At 49.0% G+C, this 14,910-nt stretch overlaps 1 protein-coding gene across 1 annotated transcript in view; it reads left to right on the plus strand.

Moving 5' to 3' along the window:
- Nucleotides 1–14,910, plus strand: part of DOCK2 (dedicator of cytokinesis 2) — a 398,948-nt gene that overhangs the window by 368,554 nt on the left and 15,484 nt on the right. Inside the window, exons 36-41 of the mRNA XM_019635935.1 lie at nt 993–1,082; nt 2,905–3,009; nt 5,009–5,150; nt 10,341–10,422; nt 11,682–11,766; nt 12,513–12,599. Of these exons, the coding sequence (XP_019491480.1) occupies nt 993–1,082; nt 2,905–3,009; nt 5,009–5,150; nt 10,341–10,422; nt 11,682–11,766; nt 12,513–12,599 (591 nt within the window). The remainder of the gene's footprint in view (nt 1–992; nt 1,083–2,904; nt 3,010–5,008; nt 5,151–10,340; nt 10,423–11,681; nt 11,767–12,512; nt 12,600–14,910) is intronic.

Below are 14,910 nucleotides of genomic sequence, written 5' to 3' on the forward strand. Positions count from 1 at the left end.
ACTATGTCCAGGGTTTGTTTTTCCTGAATTGTGTCTAAAAATGGAAAAGATCTATTTTTAAAAAGGTCAAATCACTCTTTTCAGTACTCTAATACCACGCTCGCCCCCACCTCTATGTTGCCCCCTGCCCACTCATGCACTCCAAATAACCCCATTAAGAAGGGACTAGCATAAAGTTTCAGTTATACAAGATGACTAAATTAAGAGGTATGCTGTACTACCCTGGGCCCAGTAACAACGCTGCATTGTGAACCCAGAAAAACAAGCAAAAGGGTGAAAGGAAAGGTGGGATGGGGGGAGGGAGAGAAGGAGGGAGAGAGGGAGGGAGAGAAGGAGGGAGAGGGAAAGAAAGTTGGCCAGCGGGGGGGGACGAGTTTGGCAGAGTGGAAAGATCCCAGGAATGACCCTCAGAGGAACTGGACCTGGCCCCATCTTGATGTCCAGAACCCCTCTTACCTTAGGCCACCTGCCTACTTCTCTGTGAACCATTTCTCTTTGGAAAATGGGGCCAACACCTCCCAGCCCCACCTGCACACGGGGAGGCCGAGGGAGTAAAAGGCTCATTTACTTCTAAGGCAGGGCGTGAAGCCAGGTCACAGGTCACCCTCAGGTAGGCATGCTGGACCTGCTTTGGGCTGGGCACCTGAGCTGGGACATTTGTTCAGCCTGCGAACCTTGTGTCTCACCTGGGAAGTGAAGATACTGCTAGTTGCCTCTCAGAGGGGTTGTGAAGGTCCTGAGAGCCTGTCAGTAAAGTGTTTGGCCTAGTCTGTGGCTGCTCCGTTATCTATGAAGAAACTAGGCTGGGAGGCTGAGGAAGGGGCCTGCTCCCGGGCGCACTGGCTCCTGGTGCGTGGGGCCGGCTGGGCCAGGGCCAGGGCCAGGCTTGCAGCTCCGACCCAGGAAGCACAGCCACCCAGGTCCCTTCCTCAGCAAGGGCCCTGAAGGCCTGGAGGCGCCCCCTACCCTTTGTCTCCTGGACCTTCCTGCAGATGTGGGAGGAAGCCATCAGCCTGTGCAAGGAGCTGGCGGAACAGTACGAGACGGAGATCTTTGACTACGAGCTGCTCAGCCGGAACCTGGTAAGGCGTCACCGCTGGGGCTGACTGTCCTGGAGGTGGGGTGCTCAGAGGGCCTTGACTGCGCAGAGAAGCTGGAGAAGGGGACAGGAGGCCAGGCAAGGGGGGACACTAGGTAAAGAACGGAAGGAGGGCCTGAGCTGAGCTAGGCTGTGCTGAGCGGTTCCCTCCCAGTTGGGAATATTTCCAAAGGGGGGAATTCTGGGAAAACTCATCAACGACAGTCCCTGGGATGGAGTGTTAAGTACCTGCTTGGCACCGGGCGCCTGCTGCTGGTACATCCCCGATCAATGCTGTGCTACATTTGCAGTAAAATTCCCACAAATCACTAAGCCAATTAAATAAAAACGCAAATTTGTGCTTTCTGATTAACAGATAAATCACATTAAAATGCTCCCCATCTGGCCATTCCCCATTAGCTCCTCGATTTTTGTGATTTGGTGGGGAAAGTGGAAAGTGGGAGGAAGCCAGCCTATCCTGCTTGTGCTGCAGAGGCCAGCGCTTGGCTGGGAGGTGGCCTCTGCAGGGAAAATGCAGAACTTTTGGGTTGCTCCCTGTACCTATTTCCTGGTGACTGGAGAGCCGGGACCCCAGGGCCTCATCTTAGCCCATTTTGAGAGGCCAATTGAGCTGTTGCCAGGGAAATATCAAATGAGAGTCAGGATGCTGGGAGGGCAGTTAGAGCTTCTGCTGGGGGCTGGGGGAGGGGATGGTATGGAAGTATGGTGTTCTAACATGATGCAGCCACACAAGTTCTTGCCCCAAGAAACACTTACATCTGCCCCATGAGTGTATCCACAGAGATGTGTATGAGTGTGGAGGCACACACGCCTTCTGAGTGTGTGCATTCATGCACACATGCACCACACACCCAGTACACATTCGTGCTCACTCCAATCTGCATGCACATCTGGGCACCAAGCTCATGTCACATAGGCGTGTGCCAGGGTCCATGCATATTTTCTTCCATATTGTGTCACAGTCACGATGCCAGTGTTTGTGAGGTGCACCGTTCTTTTTTATGTGCTGTGTCATGATTTCTGTCGGGTTCAGACCAATTGTAAGATGCCATCAGGTGCAAGTAAGGTGCAAACTGTTCCCAGGCGTGTTCAGTGTGCACACACAGGAAGACATCTATACCCAGAGGCACGTATCCACCCATAGACCTTCACAAACACACACCCGGGTTCGGACCAGCTGGCTGGGTTCACTCCCCACCTGCTGGCTGCACTATGAGATACCAGTTCTTTATCTACAGAATGGATATACAACACTCGTGGGTTGTTATGAGGGTGGTGCAGGTAAAAGATGCAGGTAGTGACTGACATGGTAGCTGGTACATGGTAACTATGACTATCACAGTCGTCCCTTGGTAGCAGCAGGGCACTGGCTCCAGGACCTCTTGCAGATACCAGAATCTGCAGATGCCCACGTCTCTTGTGTGAAATGGTACAGGATTTGCATATAACCTGTATCTGCCTATAGGCTACCACAGGGTAGGCCTGCACCTATCACCGCATTGGCATGAATTCAGCGTAGTGCTCCACATGTGGCAAATTTAGGTGGGTTTTTTTTTTGTGGGGGGGGGTGCACTTTCTGGGAAATTTTTAATCTGTGGTTGTTTCAATCTATGGATGTGAAACCCATGGATACAGAGGGCCGACTGCACTGTTATAATCACAGACATACCCACAAGTGTGCAAATCTGTGCACTCGGCACATTGGTTCTGGTGTAATGGTCATGTCGTCACCGTGGCTCCTCCGAGTTGAATGTGCCTTTGACGTAGATCTGTGCTGTTACAAGCTGTGAGTTTTCCTCTTGCAGATGCAGCAGGCAAAATTCTATGAAAACATCATGAAAATCCTCAGGCCTAAGCCAGACTACTTTGCTGTGGGGTACTACGGCCAGGGATTCCCCTCCTTTCTGCGGGTGAGTTTGCAGGTGACTCAGACACAGGCCGGGTCCCAGGGCCTGGCATCTCAGCTGTCCCCTGGGCTCTGGGACACAGGGTGCAGGCTCTGTGCTCTACTCTGTGAGCGCTGCCCCCACTCCAGCCCCCTCCCCANCCACCTTCAGCCACCCCCTGTGTTTCTCTAAACACTCAGCCACCAGGGCTGCCTCTGAGGTAAGGAGCTCCCCATCCCTGGAGTGAGTTGTTCAGAAAGAGGCTGGAGGACCTTTGCTACCCAGCATGCACTGCAGAGCATGGGTTTTCAGACCTTTTGGATGCAGGACCCCGATTTTCTCTCTTAAAAATTATAGCGGTCCCCAATAGAACTCCTGTATTTGTAGACTCTATTTTTTTTATCATATCTAAAATTAAAACTAAGAAAATTTTAAAATGTCAACTTATTTAAAAATAACAATAATAAACCCATCACGTGTTAACGTAAATGGCATCTTTAGGATAAATAACTATATTTTCCAATTTGAAAATTAGAGTGGTGAGATTGTTTCATATTTCTGCAAATCTCTTTAATGTCTAGATGAAGAGAAGACAGCTAGACGCTTATACTGCTTCTACACTCAGTCTGTTGTGATGCCACCCATCACGCAGCCTCTGGAAAACTCTACTGTACACTCGTGAGACGATGAGAGTGAGAAAGGCAAATGGCAGCTTACTGCTATTATGGAAAGAGCTCTGATCTTGTGAGACCCTGAAGGGGTCTCGGGGACCCTTGGGGACCCCTGGAGCACTGTTTCTGAACCGCTGTTTTGGTGGATTGTTCATTTCGTCATGAAGAGAGTTGGGTTAGGTCAGCTGTAGGCTTCCTTCTGGTCCGAGTCTATGGTTCAATTCTGAGCTCAGGGAGACACAAAGGAAGCGGTCGATCCGACCTCTGGGCCCACTTGATTTACAGTCTAGTCAAGGAGATAAATCACTCACCATCATAATCAATGTGGAAGTCAGAGTGGACATGAGCTCCCAAAGGGGGAGATAGGGTTTCCTCGATGGAATAGATGTGACGTCCCCAACCTGATTGTACCTCAGAATCCCCTGGGGAACGTGGTAGAAATACATGTGCCCAGGCCCGATGCCCACAGGTTCCCTTTCAGCAGGTCTGGAGTGAGGCCTGGGACTCTGAACTTGTGCAAGTCTGTGCTCCTCTGATGATCCACCAGGTTGGGAAGCAATGGTGATGATATGTAGAGGTGATAGATGCAGGTTTGGACAGACTAACTTATGGACCATTAGAGGCTGCACAGATCTGGCCGAGAACAGGGTTTGTCAACCTCAGCTCTGTTGACGCTTTGAACGAGATCATTCGTTCCTGTGTGTGTGGGGGGGGGGGGGGGCTGTCCTATGCATTGAAAGATGTTTAGCAGCATCTTGGGCCTCTACCCACTAGGTTCCAGTAGCCCGCCTCCCCTGAGTTGTGATAACCAAAAATGTTCCCAGACATTGGCAGTGTCCCCTTAGGAGGCAAAATCCCACCCTGTTTGAAAATGACTAACCTAGAAGAAGCTAGTTCAGTCAAGGAAGGTGAAGAGTGTGATTCCATGGAGCTAGGGCCAGGAGCCAAGTGATGGAGGACCCCAAGGCCGGTCCCTTCCATCCTGCACGCCACCCACATGGCCCATTAAAGGCGGAGGAGAAATCCTGTGGCCGCGTACGTAGGAGAGTAGGGCTGAACAGTGAAAGCTGAGTGAGGGATTGTTCTGAAAGCTGCACATAGGACAGTTTGAAGAAGTTCTAGCATCCACCATCTCCTCTCCCTTTCGAGCCAATCTTTTTAAAGAAGTGAAGTGCCCAGCTGGAAGGTCAGTGAGTTGAGCTCTTCCTTTCCTAGGAGGGGAAGTAGACAACAGGAGAAGGGTCTGTAGGAGGTCGCCATGCCCTGTGCTCATGTCACAGCCTCCCAGCTGTGCTAGGACCACGTCCTCCAAGGCTGGGCTCAGATCCCTGACGGGTGTCATCTCTCTGCAGAACAAAGTGTTCATCTACCGAGGGAAGGAGTACGAGCGAAGAGAAGACTTCCAGATGCAGCTGATGAGCCAGTTCCCCAATGCGGAGAAGATGAACACCACCTCTCCCCCTGGGGATGACGTGAAGAACGCCCCAGGCCAGTGTATCCTTGGAGAAGGCCCCAGCCAAGGGGTTAGACTGGGGCAGCCCTGCCAGGACTCCAGCCCCCAGAGCCCCAGCTTAGGGCCCAGAGCTGCTGCCAGCACCGTTGCCATGGTGCCGGTTTTAGCATCCAGTATAGGATCCAAAGAACCCATCTCAGGGAATTCTAAATGCTGCATTCATCGGTTCATTCAGTCAGTCCTCGTTCGTTCGTTCATTCATTCATTCTTGTAATGAATGCTGTCCAGCTCTGACTCTGTGCCAAGCATCAGGCAAAGTGCTGGAGGTTATACTCACAAAGTGGTCCTACCTCAGGGAGCTTATAGCCCAATAAGTAAAAGAGACATTGAACAGCTAATTACACCATTAAATGTATATGGATAAAAAGGGGACCAATGCCAAGGGGAAGCCCTGCTGGGTGCTGTAATTAGGAGGGCAGGGCAGGCTTCCTTGAGAAAGGTGATGTTTAAGGTGAGTGACCACCCAAGGGTAGTGAGAGGTGGGCAGGGTGCCCTAGAGAGATGGAAGGACTATCCCACTGAGTGTCGCAGGTTCTAAGATCTTCAGTGGCTCCACACTACTCTTCTAATAAATTAGAACTCCTGAGTGAGGCCCTCAAGGTGGTCCGTCCTCGGACCCCTGCCTGTCTCCAGTGCCATGGCCCCAGACTCGCCCCGCCTTTTCTCATGCCCCTCTGGCCACACTGACCTCTTCTCTGTTCCTTAAACACTTAGCCCATCTTGCTGCCGCCTTGGGCCTGTGCATGTTCAGTGCCCTCTGCTTGGCATGATCTTCCCGCTCCTTTCTCACCCATCAGATCTTAACTTGGGGTCACCTGCTGGAAGAGGCCTTCCATGGTCACCCAAAGTGGCCTTTCCTGAACTCTTCACGAGTGTGTGATCTCAAACTCTGTTTGTTTTCTGTAGAGAATTGATCCCAATCTGGCATTATGTCCAGTGCCTTTTTAAAGGTACCTGTAAGGTAGACCGTAAGTCCCTTGAGGGCACGCACTTGTGATGCCTTGTTCACTGCAGTAATTCCTCGTCTCCCACAGTGCCCAGCCCGAAGCTGACTCTCAGGAAATACTTGTTGATGAATAGAAAGACAAAGAAAACAAGAGAGAGAGTTAGCTAGAGAAAGGTGGGAGAGAGGAAGCCAGCTCAGTGGCCTGCAGAGGTGACCTGAGATGACGCCGTGAGCTGGGCAGAGTGTGGTGTTCACAGGGCCAGGAGCTGACCCTGGGCCGGAAGCACAGGATCCCAAGGCTCAGGCAGGCAGCTGAGCGGAGGTGCCTTAGCCTACCCCGGCTTCCCACTTTGCACCCTTTAACACAAATTAAGTTACAGCTTTTAAAATGGGCGTTGACAGGTTTCATGGCTGCTCTGCTAAGTCTGCCGAACCATAATTCAACAAATCTTTTCTCTTGGGTGATAAATATTCATCTGTAACCTTTTCATTATGCTCGCCTGTCCTTCATGCCTGCCCTCCCATGGTTATTTGCAAGAGGAAATGCAACTGGTGGTGGGGCTGGCTGGTTACAAAATGTGAGTTTGGTTACAGGCGAGATGCGGGATTAGTACTAAGGCCCTTTTAAGTGGACATCTGGTGTTGAACAGCTCCATGGCCTTTTAACTTGGAGTGGGTGGAGACAGCATGTATCCCTGGGCCATATAATCATATGTAGGCCTGATTCAGTGCCCAGAGCCGGGTGGCAAGAAAAGAGGAAGGTCTGACATTTGCTACATGTCTTCCGTACTATGCATGGACTGAGTGCTTTATAACCATTATTCCTTTAATCCCCATAAACCCATATAAGGTTGGCATTAATTTTTCTTACTTCATAGAGAAGGACTATGTGAGGGAGACAGGTAAAGTTACAAAGCTAGTTAGTGATGGAGTTGAGATTTGAACGCTAAGATCTATCTGTCTCAAAGTCTATATTCTTTCTATAACGTCATCATTTTGTTTAAGATCAGTGAACAGAAGGTTCGTTACTAACTGGTCATGTACTAGGCGTTTTTTCATGCATTGTTTTATTTTATCCTCATAATAATCCTAGGAGAGGGATATTATTACTCTCTGCATTTTACAAATATGAAAACGGAGGCTCAAAAACTGTAAGCCGGTTGCACAAGGTCACAGGAAGTGATGGAGCTAGGATTTGAACTCAGGTCTGTGTTTGACCAAAATCTGAGCTCTTAATGCTTTGTTCTGTTGCCTTCACTTGTGGAAACACTGACAAGCAGTTTGAAAAGGTGACAGATCTCATATCTTCCCACTTGGGTATCCAAGTGGGGGAAGACATTTAAAAGCAAAGGTCTCTTGGTTGGGTGTCTCCTGTCCCCTTTCCGCCTCTCTGCCCAGACCTCGGGGCCACAATTTTATATACAGATTCAGCACACGGTGAATCTAGCCACGCACCCTCCTGGTGTCGCCGGCTGCATCAGGACAGGTTTGGATTATACTCTTGGACCAAGGACAGTTGCTCAGATCAGCAGACTTGACCTAGAAACTTCTTTAAAACAAGAGTTGGCAAATTTCTCCATAAAGGTCCAGATAGGAAATATTTTAGTCTTCCTGGGCCATGTGGCCTCTGTCACAACCCTCAACCCTGCTGTTATAGGGGAGAACAGCCACAGATAGCACAGGCATGAGTGGGTGTGGCTGTGTGCTACTAAACTTTATGAGCCCTGACATTTGAATTTCATATCATTTTATATGTCACAGAATACTCCTTTTTCCCAACCATTTAAAAATATAAAAACTAGTCTTAGCTGTGGACTGTACAAACACAGAAGGCAAGCTTGATTTGACCTGCAACCGTAGTTTGCTGACTCCTGCCCTAGACTGAATCCAGGGTGATTTTCCCCCCAGAGAAGGCTGATGGCTGGATGGCTGCAGAGAGAAAATGGTCTTCCTGAGTGTAACAGAAATCCTCCTAGTGGCGTGTATTCATGTGTGTTAAGCATTGTTCTCTCTCTCCTTCTAAGGGACTCTCATTTGACGTCACAATACTCTTCAGAGGGAATTCAATCCCCAACATACGTTCTAGGGATTTCCACCCTAAACATCTTGGCCACAAGCATTTTTACCACAAACATTTTCGCTGCAGAACTAATTCGCCATAAGACCATTTTGCTGTAAAAGGGAAAAGTGAATAACAAAATTAAGAAGACTTTATTGCTATACGTTCTTTTTTAAATTGTCGAGTAGTAGTTGTGTATTGTCCATGTCCATTGATAGATATTTCAAAGCTCTATAGGAAGTGTTAGTTAAGCAATACATACATTATTACCTAAGGAGCTGCAAACTGACACATGGTCATTTTCTAGTAAAGCATGCAATCTGGCCCAGTAAGTTTTATTACCATGTTTTCTATCAAGTCACTATAGGTACTGGTTCTCATCCACTATTTTCAGACCACCCCATCCACTTGTCACTGTGTAGACCTTTATGAGGGCTAAAATTTATGTGTTATAAAAATGGGACTACTGCAAGAATTTGTCAATGGAGAAATGAAATAAAACCAAACTTTCATGACAACTAGCTTAAATACATTAAGTATTTAATGTATCTCAATTGATTCGTCAATGGAGAAATAGAACCAAACTGTCAACCAGTTAATTTATCTTTTATGACAAAATTGCCTTACGGCTCATTAGTTCTGCAGTGGAAATGTTGGCGGCAAAAATGCTTACAGCCAAGATGTGTATGGGAAAGGAGCTCAAAAATACCAGACACGCCCAACATGTTAATATGCAGCGAGTTTGTGGGGAGGAGGGCCTGCTGACTTTAACTTAGAGCTCTGTTTTAGCCGTTTCTTCTGTGTGGCAGAATCATAGCCATCAGAGAGCTCACAATCCGGTGGGGAAGGGCGAGGGGGAGAACAGAGGGAGCCAAGAGGTAAGACCCCCAACTACAGACAAATGCTGTGGAGAGGGAGGGGGAGCAGCAGCTGACGGAGGGTCAGCTGAGCGTTCGTGGGGGCTGTGGTGGGGATGCGGGAAGGTGTGCCGAGCAAAGGGAGAGTAGTAGCACCTGTTGTGATGGTGGGAAACGGGCTGGGGTCGTAGTCGAGCATTTGAATACTCCACACTCAAACACTGGCACGTTTGAATGCCAGCAGGAGGAGTTTGTGATTCCATTGGCAGAAATGTCGGGCCCAGGAGAAGTTTTAGGAGTGATGGTGGTCATCTAGTAGAACAGAGCAATGAGAGAACTTGGATATCTAAAGAGCAGAGATGGGTAAAGATGCCACGGAAGGTAGGGAACAGGAGCAGGGCTCAGCGGTGGGACTGGCGATGGCTGGTTTTGTTCACGCGGTTTGCTGTATTGTTGGCTTAAATGAATAAAGCTCTAGAATATGTGTGACAAAGATCTGGCCCACACAGTGCATTTCCTGTATCCTGTGCTCATGGCAGGCATCACTAATCCATCATGGAACTTTTTCCCACTGAGCCTAGACACAGCCTTACAATCCTGCCACAGGCAGTTGCTCTCACACTTTCAAAGGTGGCATGTAAAATGCCATGCATGTGTATGCTCTAATGCAGTGCTTCTCAAACGTGAGCACGCATATGAGGGTCTTAGGATCTTATAAGACTACAGACCCTGATTCAGTAGGTCTGAGGCCTGAGATTCACCGTTTTCTAACAAGCTCTCAGGTGATGATGCTGCTGGTCAGAGGGCCACACTGGGTAGCAGCCTAGAATCAAAGAACCCCAAACTCTGTTCTCAGAGCTGTGTGACCTTCAACAAGTTGTCTGGCTTCTTTGACCTTGATGCCTTCCTCTATGAAACAGGGACAATTTACATTAATAATACTGCTCAGTGGAACCGGAGAGATGAAAGGAGACCATAGGGAGATGTGTTCTGCAATTGACTGAGAGCGATAAATGCATGAGATGGTATTATTGTTAGTGATAATACGGCAGTGATAATGATGATGGACCACTACTGACTAACTATTAGCAAGGGTTGAGCCCTCGGACAGCGTTGCAAGTGACAGGCAGCTCCAGCTGCTCACTGGTCATTAGGGCCTCGCTGGCAGACAGCAAATTGAGATTGGTCATTCAGTAAAAACTTGACCCCAGAAGGTCTGGCCTGGGAGGTCTCAGGGGGGACCTGCTATGCTTGGAACTGTCCCTGCAGACAACAGACATGTTGTGAACCCTTAACTCAAGGATCCCAGACATCCAGTGCTTCACCGTCCAGCCTGTCTTGGATGAACACCCCAGGTTCAAGAATAAGCCAGTGCCTGACCAGATCATAAAGTAAGAGCCGCAGCTCACCCACCGGAAGGAGGGAGTGGGGAACAAAATCCCATGGGGCCCCAAGCTGTGCTGGTGTCAGGACAGGCCCTAGTGCCTTTCTAGTTCCTTCTCTATCTCAGCCAGCCTGTTCCCCTGTCCTCTTGAGAGAAGAATCACCCCAAATTCGCCACCTGGGCTCTGCCCCTGAGAAGGCTGAAGCCAGAGATGGAGAATGAGGGTTGGTTTGCCTTGAGGCACAGTAGACCCTCCGTAAGCCGCGATGAGAGGAACTGAACGAGACATGGAGAACCTGTCATTCAAGCTGATCCCCGAGCGCTGGTGTGAAGGAAGGGTCGGGGCGGGGGTTCAGGGTCGGGGCGGGGGTTCAGTGCTCATGCTGAGCACATTCTCGCAAATGGACATCTTTGTAGCACTTGCTAAGCTTGTGTATTGACAGTGGGTATGTTTAGGCTGTGATAAGGGGACATTAGCGGAAGTAGCTTGAAGGCAGGTGGCAGTCTGTTCAATACCAGAGTGCGAGGTCAGTGGTGAGTCCACGAGGCATGAGGTCCATGGAGTCTGTGGGGCACAAGGCGGCACCTCTCCCATCTGTCCAGCTCACCCCCCTAGGCCCAAGTTCCCAACATAGAACCTCAAGTGCCTGAGCAAGAGGCCTCTCCGCTGGGAGGACCACTGGCAGCCGGAGCTGTTTGTAAGAAGCAGAAGGGCCCACTCCTTCAGGCAGAGACAGCCCCCCCCCAGCAGCCTCCCACCAGTGCACACGGCTGAGCAGGTGCACCTCAACACGGATCTCAGCCTCCTGTCACACCCTCGGTCAGGCATCTGTGGGCAGGGGACAGCAACTCGATAGCCAGCACTGTGTGCTGCTCGCCTGATGTCAGAACCCCACTGGAGATTCAGGAAGCGTGATTTGGGGGTGACTGGGACACCTAAAGAAATCATTGGAAGATAGCCCTGGGACAGGAGGCTAGGTGTGTCTCGATCCTTCATTGACGTCACCAGAGATGATGGCCCGGTCAACTCTGTGCATTAATGCAAGAACCCCAACTCCTTGGGTACCCTAATACCTGCTCTATATTCAGGAGGGCATAACCACTCTACCTTCTGAATCACCTTGCAAGGAAAGCCTGGTTTTAAATGTTACAACAAGGACTCTGCCGGACCTGAACAGGCCTCCCTGGACAGGGTCGGGTCAGGTTCCGCGTCAGCAGCCGAGCACACTGTGCTAGCAGAAGCCCCAGCTTCTCCCTGTCTTGCAGCTTTTATAAATCCAACTACGTGCAAAAGTTCCACTACTCGCGGCCGGTGCGCAGGGGGACTGTCGACCCTGAGAATGAGTTTGCCGTGAGTATCTCCTCTCCCCCTCAGCAGCCATGACCATTCCCCAGGGCACCCTTACCGACCAGAGCATGCTTCTGCCAACCTCCAAAGGGGAGGGAATTCAATCCAAAGCCAAAGTAAAACTAACACCCATTGGTACGATGCACACACACACACCCATGCCCAGTCTCTTCCATTGGGTTTGTTTTCTCATTTCCAGAATATAGGACCCCTCAGACTAAGCAGGGGTGTTGATAAAATCAAACCCTCCAGGAAATACCAACAAGCCACAGCGGTTTCAGTCCCCACTATCCCCTGTATGTGTCCCAGCTAGGACCTGTCTTTTATTCCCGAGGGCTAAGGCTGGTGTGAGGAGGTGGCTCTGAGTCTCAGCTCTTTGCCTTAAACTGTGACTCTTCATATTTGGGAAATCACTGTCCCTTTGAGAAGCCAATGAACACTCTGGACCCTCCCTGAGAAAATGCAGGTGGATGCATTCAATATTGCCTAAAATTTGAACTGTTCAGAGACCCAGGTTAATTTAAAGCTTACTGGGCCTAAGTACAGGGAACACTTAAAATTCACTTTGGGAAAGAATTCTAAAGGGCAAGGTGCAAGCGTGTTTCTGGGTCTTGCAGTGTTTATTCTGATTTCGGATGAATGGGAGGCCTGGGGGCCTGGCTGGGTTCCTGCCAAGCTTCTCTGATACCCAGGTTTCATACATGTGTTGCTTTTCTGCCTTTATCACCCTCTGCCCCGACATGGGACAGTCGATGTGGATCGAGAGAACCTCCTTCATGACTGCCTACAAGCTTCCGGGGATCCTGCGGTGGTTCGAGGTGGTGCACATGTCCCAGGTGAGTCCGCGGGCCTCCCGGCACACGTCTCCCAGCCTCAGGAGGCCTCCTGGACTGAGAAAAAGAGACAAGCTTTTCTTTGAAGCCACAAACAAAAGGGAGCCCGGGAATCCCAGCGCAGGAAAGTACCTGAGGCAGCATCCAAACTATAATAGCTGCTCTCAGAATTGTTTTAAACATCAGATAACTTTCTTCCTTCACAAATGGAACCTGATTCAATGAAAGCTGACGAGGGGGGAGCTACTGTGGTTGGACGCAAGGTGAAGCAGAGGGCCTGGGACTCCATCCTCTCTATCATTCTCCATATCTTCTTGGTCCCAGCAGCCCCTGGGGGGCACATGTGCAGAATCCCACTATGAACCCATTTCATAGTTGGATAAACTGAGGTTCAGAAACAGGAAATCCCAGAGGAAAGCTCTGGCTAGGATGCAAGTGTAAACTCCCCTGTGCAAATAGCATGCATGTTACTTCCCAACACACGTCAGGGTCTTAACATCCTCAGATAGCTACGGGTTTTGCAGCTTCCAGGATACAGGAGAAGGGCAGAGTGGTTGTGAGGAAACCTCAAAAGTAGGGAAATATTTAGGATGTCTTATTTATTCATTCAATAAATACATGCTTGTATTTAATGAATACCTAACATATGTCAAGCACTGTTCTAAGACCTGAAGATTTTGTCATGAAGCTTACATTTTAGTGGGGAAGATAGACTAAAACGTCAAAGTAAATATATAATCTGTCAGATGGCAATAACCATTATGGAGAAAAAGGAAAGAGAAAGGTGATGGAGGAATGCTATTTAAATAGAGTGGCCAGAAAAAGGCCTCCCTGATAAGATAGCTTTTGAGCAAAGTCCTGGAGGAAGCCAGGGAGTAGTCCATGCTGTTATTGAAGAGAAGGACATTCCAGCAGAGGGGACAACAAGTGCAAAGGCCCTGGGGCCACACGTGCTTGGGTCTGGATCAGAACAATGAGGGGTGAGTGGTAGTGATCTGATACAGACCATGTAGGACACTGTAGGCCACTATAAGGACTCTGGCTTTTCTACTTAATGTTCTGGGGCCATGAGCAGAGAAGGAACATGGTCTGATTGACATTCTCAAGCTACTGTATTATCAGCACTGAGACCACCCACTCCAGCCCTCAGTGCCCACCGCCTTCCTGGTGGTCCCAGCAGCCCAGTAGCCCTCCAGTCTCATTTCCACAGGCTTAGCCTAGACCTTGGGGAAGATATAATAAGGATGATGATGACATCAACAAAACACTGAGGCTGTGCTACACTGTTCATATGCATGCATTTTACTCCTCAGCCACACTGAGAGACACATATTATTATTCCCCCCTCTTTATGGATGAACAAACTGAGGTGCCGAGTGAGATAGTGGATTATTCAAGGTTAGTAAATGAGGTGGGGTTTGACTTTAACTTCAGGCGCCTAGAGTGGATTTACTCTTTGCTGCTTCCACTCCAACAAGCAGCAGTACTCTGGAAAGAAAGAAATCACTCAAGGGGCAAATTGATACATGACAAACTTGAGAAGTATCCCAGGCACTGTGTCAAGGTTGTTATAGCATTAGCCCATTTAATACTCACAAGACCCTGTGAAGTGTGTACTATTATTCATCCCATTTTTGCTGTGAAGACTCAGAAATTTTCTACCAATCTGTAGCCTCTACCCATCGGCCCTGGCTGTGCCTTCTCCCCCAGTGACGCTCAGCTACTCAGTGTCACCATGAGACTGTGGGTAAACTGAGGAAGCCCCTGCCTACACCCCCCACGCCCCTCCACCTCTGTATTTCTCCTCAAAGCACCTGCCACCCCCTAACACACCATCTAATGTGCCTGTGTGTTGATTGTTAATATCTAGCACCTTAGCTATAATATAACATATTAGAATATAAGTTCTATAACATAAGCTCCAGGAAGACAAATTTTTGCCTGTTTTGTTTCCTACCATATCAACAAGTACAAAGAATAGTGCCGGGCTCATAATTGGTGATCAACAATATTTAACTAAATCTGTCAACCAATCAATCAATATGCAGACACCCGTAATGTCTGAAATGGTTACCTTATTTTATGGACTCAGGGTTCTGAAATTAGGAAAGAAACAGTCAACTTTTTTGTTTTTTACTCCTTTTATATCCCGAAATCCTGATAAAATGGGTTGGGAAAACTTCCAAAAAGTTGACCAGAGTGGATTTATTTCTGAAAGCCTCCCTCAGTTGAGTTACCAAGAATGTCAGGATGTCTCAGACACCAAAGTCTCACTCCTGCTGAGTCAGTTCACTTCCCAGCATTTGTTGTTGCG

The sequence above is a fragment of the Hipposideros armiger genome, unplaced genomic scaffold (genome assembly GCF_001890085.2).
Source record: "Hipposideros armiger isolate ML-2016 unplaced genomic scaffold, ASM189008v1 scaffold_25, whole genome shotgun sequence".
In the NCBI taxonomy this organism is placed as follows: domain Eukaryota; kingdom Metazoa; phylum Chordata; class Mammalia; order Chiroptera; family Hipposideridae; genus Hipposideros; species Hipposideros armiger.